This window comes from Mastomys coucha, unplaced genomic scaffold (assembly GCF_008632895.1).
Source record: "Mastomys coucha isolate ucsf_1 unplaced genomic scaffold, UCSF_Mcou_1 pScaffold16, whole genome shotgun sequence".
NCBI lineage: Eukaryota > Metazoa > Chordata > Mammalia > Rodentia > Muridae > Mastomys > Mastomys coucha.
The window spans coordinates 89,948,769-89,958,351 of record NW_022196898.1 but is presented as its reverse complement, the minus strand read 5'-3'; the positions used below and the strand labels follow the sequence as shown (position 1 = coordinate 89,958,351).

The window sequence follows — 9,583 nt, the reverse complement described above, 5'->3', positions numbered from 1 at the left end:
GCCTAGCTCCAGTCTCTAGACTAATCCCCAACAAGACCACTGTTTCCTTGTGTTTCTTGTTGACACAACAAGAGTAGTGTCACTGGGTTATTCCTCCAACAAACCTGCACCTGCAGGTTATAAGCCCACCCCCTGCCTAACAACCATCAATGCACAGGGGAGCAGAACTTAAGTTTATATATGATTCTCGGGACCAGCCAATTATGTCAAAGGCCACAGTAGCTTTCCAATTAGATGCTTGCACATTTACCACCACCTTCCTCCCCCCAACCTCCTGTTGCAGCTTATTATAAACCCTTGCCCTGAAAGACTTTACCACCTAAACCTACCTATGTGATGGCAGAGTGTTGGGGTCCTGAGCTAGCTGGAATACAATAAAGACCCTGTTATACATTGCATCAGATTGGCTCCTGTCTGTGCTTTGGGGGCTCAAGAACATTTCCCTGGCACTACACTCCCACATTCTTCACTTTACTTATGCTACAATAGGTGGTGTGTCTTTAGAATTAAGGGCTTTACAATGATAGAGGTGATTTTCAGGTTTTCATGGTCACATGTCATTAGGGGTTATCGCTGAGATCATGACTACCTTGACAATGCCTTATTGTTCTTTCCAGGAGAGACATGGTCTGTCATGTACTTCCATTCCATCAAGACTCACCTTTAGCTTGAGGTCCAGAACCCTTTCCTGATCTCTCAGAAGATTCTCCCTTTCCATCTCTATCTTCTCCTGCATCTGGGCCATGGCTTCTGAGATGCTTGCCTTTAGAGCTTCCATCTTTTCCTCAGTCTCCTTTTGCTTCTGTCTACTTAGCTCCACTTCCTTCTCAGCCACCTCCTTCTTGGCCTTCTCGGCTGCCCCACAAGGGTTTTAGAGAAGAAGAAAGGAAAGTCAGAACTGTGAGGTACCCTCTTGATCTTAGAGATCAGGCTGATATCCACATGCGAATGATCTGAAACATCACATCACCATGCAATGACTCCCTATATGATGGAGATGCACTGACTGGCTAGACAGACATGCAACACCAGTCCCAATCATAGTTTTCAGATCCAGAATGGGATACATGATGGCAGTCCTTGTCTGGGGAAATCTTCCTATCCATTAGTCATGGGGCCCTACACGAATTCTTGGAGAGCTGAGCTCTCCTCTTCTGTACCTTCCAGAGCTTTCTGACTTTCAGTGAGGGCTTTATCTGACTTCAAGATGGACTCTTCCATAGTGATCTGTGACTTCAGGAAGTTCTGGAAGACCTCACTTGCCTTGGTAGGATAAGAGAGAATGCCTTAAGCAGCAAGATACATTTCTTCTGATGAAAGTTATCATTCCATAAAATTTCTGCCCTGACCGTAGTATGTGAATTCTGCTTTAGTTCTAATGTTAGTCATTTAACTCTTTGGCAGTAACAAGCTCTGTGCTCTTTGCTGATATAAAAACACGCTTTGTAACAACTTCCTATTGCTCTCCAGAAATGTAACCCACTAGCCACTTCAGGTGACACTCCCATCCATATTTAATTTCAGTTCCACAAATGAGACAGGCAGACCTAGGGGTAGATTAGTAGTCTGGGACCTTATTTAGACTAGGGTTTACATCCCTCCCCTTCTTGTAATGATGCACTTGCCAGCCTGACTCTTTTACCTGCATATAATATGCACACATACTCCTCTTCAAACAATACTAGCACTTAAGAATCTCATGTTGTATTGTATTCCTGGACTGACTACACACACAGTCCTCTCTGAATGATATTACAAGTGTCTTCAGCTCTAGTCACTCATGTCATGACAGGTTCTATTCAACTGTATCACCTCTGTACACATCCAATCGAATAGAAAGGCCAGTCTGGACTCAAGTTGATTTTAGTGCATACACAGTGTTGTCTGGTAAACTTCATACTTCAACTGAAATTTATGAAGAATACCCAACTTAGCATCTCATGCCAATGCACAATTGAGCATGCATATGCTTAAAATCTGGTGAGCTATGTGTGAGAAGGGCATGTGCATTATTAGAGCTACTGAATGAATGACTTAATCTATCTTTCAGACTAGAGAACCACAAAAACTATGGCCATTGTAACTGCCTCTGCCTTCTTTTACATCCATTCATAATGACCCAGGGTGAGACTCGAGTCATTTGAATAGCCTCACTGATATGGTCGCTGTCGATCTGGCCTGTATACTCCTCTCTCATCTGTATGTTTGCTTCACTCTGAATGAAGCTGCCCTGATCCTTTGGCAACTCTATGTAAGATTCTCTGTTCATCAAATCCCTCAACTACACAATGGAGATACTGCTAAGAAGTATCTTATTCTGAACCTGAATTTTAAACTGATATTCCAGGAAGGAAAATAAAATTAACTCAATTTAGGTAATGAGCTCTCAGTATCTTAGCATCATCACCGCCACCACCACCACCACCACCACCATCGTCGTCTTCACTGCTGCCTGTACCTCTTTATGATTGATTACTAGTTCATATTTAAAAAGCACACTCTATTTGTCCATGTCATCTAAAATCATAAGATTCTTGACAGTAATAATTATATAAGAATTTTATCAATCAATAATAGTAATCGCATAGTCTGAAAAACAACAGAGTATTCAATAAAGCAGTGTTTTCTTTCTCTTGAATTTTTGTTACAAATCTAATTTCTTGAGGAAACAAATGTTTAGAAGTTATTTAATGTTAGGTAGCATTTTGTGTATCTGAAGATTTGATTGGCCACGTTGTATTCACTCTACTTCCTCCCAATAAAGCCTGTGTGCTCTTAGAAACCAAGAGTAGCTGCTCCAGCTCTTGCTGTGACCTAGGTGCATGACCACACCTGCTGTCATCCCTCACCTTCACTCCCTTCCTGGGCACTCGCCCATAGTCCTGCTCAACCTTCTTCCTGGCCTCTAAGTAGAGACTGTGGCCTCCAGGAACAGAGAAAGCTCCATGTAAGATGCTCTCCCTCAAGGACTCTGAGAGCTTGTCCAGCTCAGCCTGGCAGTGACTGAGAGAGGCTGCTTCATTCTTTCGCAAGAAATCTTCCTTTTGTTCTTCTATGGTGACCTGTCAAGTGAGTAGGAGAAGACAATTCAAGTAGCCTGTTAAAAGAAAGGTGTCATTGTGATTGTTCTGGACAGGGCAATGGGACAGTCCCAGAGTGGACTGGGACAGGATGAATGGGGAATTGGCTGATCTCTGTTATTGTCACTGTGAGGGACTTCTTTGAACCATTCTAATTTCTTTGGCCTCAAGCTCAATGACTATGTAAGTGATGTGAGTAGGCATACAATCTGTGTTCTTCATCTGTTAGGATAAAGGGGTTTCCACAAATAAATAGTGAGTGCAAACTTCAACCAGGAGGGGACACAGCCTCCTTAGGAGAACGTGTTTTGATGTGGGCCAAGATACCTGTACAGAAAATCTACCTGCTGCTGGGTAGTGTTGGCACATGCCTTTAACCCCCATACTTAGGAGGCAGAGAAAGGCAGATTTCTGAGTTCGAGGCCAGCCTGGTCTACAGAGTGAGTCCAGGATAGTCAGGGCTATACAGAAAAACCCTGTCTCGAAAACAAACAAACAAACAAACAAACAAATCCATTTGTGAGTCCTGAGCAGGTGTTTTGTCAACAAAGAGAGGTAGCAAGTCATGAATTCCTTGAAATAGATGAAGACTGGGAAGTTAAAGCATTAAGATTCTAAGGTGATATTTCTGCACTACAAACTGTTTTCTTCAGGATGAATTCTTACATTTTTGTCACTGATAAGATGTTGATATAAAAATTGAAAAACAAAATTTCAGTAACAACGTCTTTTGTCATTATAATTAAGAAGAAGCCAGAGTTTCTTGACTTGATGTCATTGGACAACACATAGCACCTCACAATACAGTGGTTCTCAACCTTCCTAATGCAGTTATCCTTTAGTACAGTTCCTCATGTGCTGATCCCAAAACATAAAGGTGGTTTTCTTCCTAATTCATAATGTAATTTTGATATTTTTTAATAGTAATTTAAATACCTGATATGCAGGATGCCTGCTATGCAGCTCCATGAAACATTTGTTCATGCTCTCAAAGACTCATAATGAACAGGATGAGAACCATTGCCATAAAATTATAGGTACTCATTGTCTTATAAAATCTGGCTGACCCTTAAGACATGGAGCTTATTTAATTGTACTGCTCATTTAAATCTGTGCCCCATGATTGATTTTGGACAAGGGAAACCAGAAGGATTTGAAACAGGGAATGATAACATAGAGCCTTTATATTTGAATATAAGTATACTGAAGGAGGCCTTAAAGCCTCTAGGTAAAACCTAAGCCTATTTGACAAATTGCTTTAACTTGGTGAATACAGGCCCACATGCCTTGAGATGTATCTCAGCAGGCTGACCCAATAGATGCACATTGTTTATAGCTGCTGCTGAAAGTCAAGTGCCATATTTGAACTCTTCAACCTCTTCCCCTCCCTGCCTTAAGCCCAAGAACCCTGGCTCCTTCCATGATAAGAAGGACCAAGCTTGAGATCAAAATGATAGGTCAAAGTCACATGAAGGAAGGGTAGGGACCAATAAGGATATCTTAAGGTACACCACCATAAGCTGCTTCTGAAACTGCAGCTCGTGATCCTTGAAGGAGTGCTCCATGAAGACAGCAATGGCTTTCTTCTCACAGGCTGCATGCACATCGAGCAGCTCCTGGAGTGTGGCTGTGGGGAGCCTCACTTGCTGGACCATCTGCTCACTGTAGTGCTCAGCTGCCTCCTTCACAGCTGCTGAGTTTGTTTGCTGGGCCAGGGTTGTCACTGCATTCTCCAAACATGGCACAGTCCCACTGTTGATGGCATCCATGTAGGTCGGCACTAGAATTCCCAGTCCTGGGGAGACATGATAGTTAGAATTCCCATTCCTATTTCATAAGGTTTTATGGTCTGCATTCTTAAAAGGCACAATTTTACTGAAGACAACCTTTTCTTTTTTTCTTCTCTTTGTCACCCTCTCTGCTCATGTACATCTATCTTGTTTCTATGAATGCTCTTTCATAGAAATAATTTAATGTGTGAACATCTTTACAAATGGACCCATGTATGAGAATTTCAGGTTCATGTGGAATGAGCTTGAAGTGACAGAATGTAGGAAGAGACCAGAGTGTGACCTTCATCAGACAGGATTATGTTTAGTAGCATGCACAGTAAGGTGCAGCATCTCTGGGAAATTGGGGAGTCTTTAAAGGGGAGAAAGCTAACTATGGCACTTTATAGGAGTGCAGTGAAGGACTTTGAGTGAGGAAAGTGTGGCACTCATAGCCTATATTTTTCTACAGCAGTCTCCTCTTCCCAGAATTGTTTGCCCAAGGTGAGACAGTCTTGGGAGACAAGTTGTCTCTACCAACAACCCTTTCTGTGTTGACCAATACATTTGAGCAAGGTCACCAGTAACTTCTTAGGAATCCTGTGTGACCACGTAGGTACTCTATCAGGACCCACTATAGACTCTGTGGTACCACAGAGGTCCAGTGTTTACACATCCAGCTCTAGACAGAGAGGGACTCTACATGTTACTCTAAAGAAGTCACTGAACTCACATAGCACTTATGACCGGCTGTATTTCCCACTGAACATGATAACAAAACACCTCTGATTGATTTTTTGTTATTAGCAACCAAAGCAAGGTTTCTACATGCATTACATACAATTGGAGACAAGGGATCTCCCATTGAAGTGCACTTCAGCTCTCTTTGGTATATATTTGTTGATTTCATTAATTTTTTTCTTACTATTTAATTGGTATTTATGGTTCTTGGTAATGAAACAGGGCTTTGCCTATTCTAAGTGCACCTGCACTACTTCAGAACCTTCACATTAGTAAGATACTCAGGCAAATTGTCTACCCACCAATGTCTAAAATCTCCTTTTTATATAAATTAAGGCTGGGTTTACTGAATATGTAAGGGTCTTAAGACCCTTAAATAAAACCATTTTATCATCATTAGTGTGTGTACCATCTAGTCTTTGAGCACAGGCTCTGATGGGAGTTAGTTATATGAGCAGAATATCATACAATCCAAGTTAAATGGAGGATGATACTTAGTTTGATCAAGCTCAGTGTTGTCCAGTAGGGACTTAAAATGAAGAACAGATTTTTATGCCTGTGATCCTCATTATTATTGGCACCAGTTTTCATGGATGGCTACTGAACAAACACTCAATGTAGATTCATGGAGATTCATGGCATGAACTTTTAAATTTATTTTAATTAAATTACATGTAATTAAATATATAATAAATGTATCTTTTGATGCCAAATTGGATTGTTAAAACATCCATTATTCATTGCAGGTAAGTGTAGAAATATCGAGAATAAAGCCTCTACTTTTAGATCATTATAAACATTTCCTAACCGAAGAGAGTTGACTTACAACCATCTGAATTTTGGCAAAATTTTTAAAACTGGAGTTGGGTGGATATTATATACCCGAAGAACATCCTGTCTAATGCAGTCAGAGAGAACTGGGTAGAAGACTCACGAGCTCCATTGACCTTGATACCTCCCGGCAGAGTTTTAGCCTTAGAAGAGCTGAAGATGAAGGAACAGAAATTTTCTGCCTGTTTCACAAAGTCAGAATCCAACTCCTTCTCTTGCAGGCTCTCCAGCTCAGAGAGCTTCTTCCACTCAGTGGGCGGATAGAAGACAAAGCATTTCTTCTTGGGGAAGAACTTTCGAATACAGAGTCGTGGCAGGTTGTACTTTTTATCTTCCTCACTGGCACCTGGAAATATATATCACAGTAATAGTGTGTTCATATGTAGCTTATGGATTCCTCTCCTAGTTTTTGGTGGTATGCATCTCCACATGACCATGAGGGAGATTAAAACAATATGATTACAGCACAGAGTGAACGTTTCTCTCTGTACCAGGGAACATATCAATTGAAATTGACGTATCAAGATAGATACTAAAAAGGACTCAGTTCTTAGAAAGAGCTTGAAAATCCAAAAGAGAAAAGCAAATGTGAACACCTGCATAAAGTGTAAATTCATGGAATTTCCCCTCTCTGTTCTCCAGTCAGGAGTCCTGTACCTTTCTTGAGCTTCAGGGAATTCTCCAAGTACTCATCTGCTGTGAGGCTTTGTCCATTTGCTTCTAGTTTTAGGGTCACATCCCTCAGAGTCCACACAAAGTCAGGGAAGAAGCTCACAAATTCAGCCGAGTCTTCCACCCCATCATCCTGGTCAGGTGAGGATCTTGATCGGATCCTGTCTGTGAGCTCTGTCACATAGCTGAGTAGCTAAGGAGAAGTGGTGAATGAACAGGGTCCCCAGTCATCTCCTTCATCCCCACACATGATTTTGCCATGTTCTGACTCAAGTATAAATCCATTAGTGAGTACAAGGGATCTCACCTTGCACTGGGACTATTCTGTCTCCTACCTGCCAGCATTGACTCTACTGCATTCCTAGAATGAGATGTTCTTCATCAGAAAGGATACTGCAGTTGGTCCATGGCCTGCTGGTTGATGACTCCCATACTGTTGTACACAAAAGTGCTACTTAGAAGGATAGCCAAGGCAAAGATCCAGCAGTCATTCTGGTTGTCACCCTGGAAGTCAGAACATTCCTTTCTAGATTAAACATTCTCAAGATGTTTTGTTTTGTTTTTGTTTAGATTATGGTTTTGTTTTTAGAGTAAACTAGTACTATGAGTTGTTTGAAAAAGCAAACTATAGAGCTATATTTGCATTAGTAGATCTGACAGGATGAATTCGTTCTAATTAGTGTCACCAGTTTGAATTGATTCATACTTTCCCTTCTTACTAGACCTTTAATGATTATTAGTGGGTAATTTCAATAAAACAGATTAGTAGAGATTCCAAATTCTTACAGACTCACAAATCTTCCCTTATGTAAGGTTTAATTGCCCTATATAACAGTAGTAATACTTAAAAATGTGAGAAACTATTACATACATAAGGCTTTAAATTTAATTCATTTTTAAATTGAATTGTTAGGGGGATACTTACTTCCCTTACCCTCCTTTGTCCCTATCTCACCAATCTTCCTTTTCAGTGATCCCCTTTTTACATAGATAGAGTGTGTGAGTGTATATGTCGCAAGGTTTCATTAGGCATATCTGCAGTATTATGGATGTAGGATAGTTTACTAGTGCGTGGCTACCTTACTCCTGGCTACATGACATTGCTAATCTTACTAAATGCACAGGGCTGTCAGTCAGAAAAGACCTATCACATTCATTTTTCTCAATACAAAAGGTGCACATAACTTCTATGCCTTGCTGAAACCACAGAATCTGTAAGGGGCAGAACTGCTGGTTAAACATCAAGCCTCAGTACTTCAATCCCTCAGGCCCAAAGCAGCACTTTCTGTGGGGAAATCCTCAAGAGAATGGTTCCACTGATGGCATCTTTACGCATCTGGGATACCTGGATTGGCTCACTGAGTGATGACAGCTCTGTACCCTGATGCTCACGGTCCCCCCTAGAACTCAGGCTTCTGACTATTTCCCTCCACATAAGTTACGAAATTTCTTACCAGTAGATAGAAACAAAAGACACCCTGCATTTAAGAGTGAATATCTAAGTATCTAAGTATCTTCCAGAAGCCATTGAGAGTTAAGAAACTTAATCCAAAACAGCACTCTTCCTTCTTACTTTCTCCACATCTCCCAGACCCTCGGTGTCAAGCAGAACTAGGGTGTGGTCTGGCTTCTGGGGATGAGGCACACACCACATCCATATCCCCTTGGTGTGAGACTGCACAGTGGAGCCCAGGGAGAAGCCTGCAAAAGACAGAGGGTCAAAGGCAGAGATTTTCTAGCAGGCATTTCTGGAAATGGAAAAAAGAGTTAATGTAAATCAAGGTTAAAAACATGTCATCACTGCCAGGATTGCTGAACATAGGTGAGGTTGTAAGAACTAATAACAAAAATAACAATTAATTAAAAGAAAGAAAAACAATGGAAAAGAGAACTGGAATATTCCATTTGCTTTGGAGGTTTCTGTCATCTCTGTGGTCAGGAGTCTCTCATTGTTGATTCATGAATTACTAAACACTTTGTGACTGCAATGTTTGTATGGTAATATTCTCTAGTCTCTAGTCATTTATTCTGCAAAGCAGGAAGACATTGCACTTTTTAAATAGGCAATTAAGATAAACTGGGGGCTGTAGAGATGGCTTTGTGGTAAAGAACAGTGAGTGCTCTTCCAGAGGTCCTGAGTATAATTCCCAGCAACCACATGGTGGCTCACAACCATCTGCCATGGAATCTGATGCCCTCTTCTGGTAAGTGTCTAAAGACAGCTACAGTGTACTCATTAAATAAATAAATCTTTAAAAACAAACAAATAGAAAAACAACAACAACAAAAACCACCAAAGAAATAATGTCTGACTTTTCTTTATCTCATTAGCATAATGAGATACATAAATGAGTACATAAAACTGATTTGGATTTTTTTTTTTGCCATAGCCAACATATAAAGCTGTTTAAGATAAATTAATCTTGGGCTGGCGAGATGGCTCAGCGGGTAAGAGCACTGACTGCTCTTCCAAAGGTCCTGAGTTCGGAT

General features: G+C 40.9%; 1 protein-coding gene across 1 annotated transcript in view; it reads right to left on the bottom strand.

Moving 5' to 3' along the window:
* Nucleotides 1-683: 683 nt before the first annotated feature.
* LOC116093875 (guanylate-binding protein 4-like) overlaps nucleotides 684-9,583 on the bottom strand; it is a 32,658-nt gene continuing 23,758 nt past the window's right edge. Inside the window, exons 8-14 of the mRNA XM_031375697.1 lie at nucleotides 8,667-8,794; nucleotides 7,488-7,597; nucleotides 7,079-7,278; nucleotides 6,525-6,767; nucleotides 4,595-4,875; nucleotides 2,850-3,062; nucleotides 684-855 (exon numbers count right to left, since the gene is read on the bottom strand). Coding sequence (XP_031231557.1) covers nucleotides 811-855; nucleotides 2,850-3,062; nucleotides 4,595-4,875; nucleotides 6,525-6,767; nucleotides 7,079-7,278; nucleotides 7,488-7,597; nucleotides 8,667-8,794 — 1,220 coding nt within the window. The 3' untranslated portion in view covers nucleotides 684-810. The remainder of the gene's footprint in view (nucleotides 856-2,849; nucleotides 3,063-4,594; nucleotides 4,876-6,524; nucleotides 6,768-7,078; nucleotides 7,279-7,487; nucleotides 7,598-8,666; nucleotides 8,795-9,583) is intronic.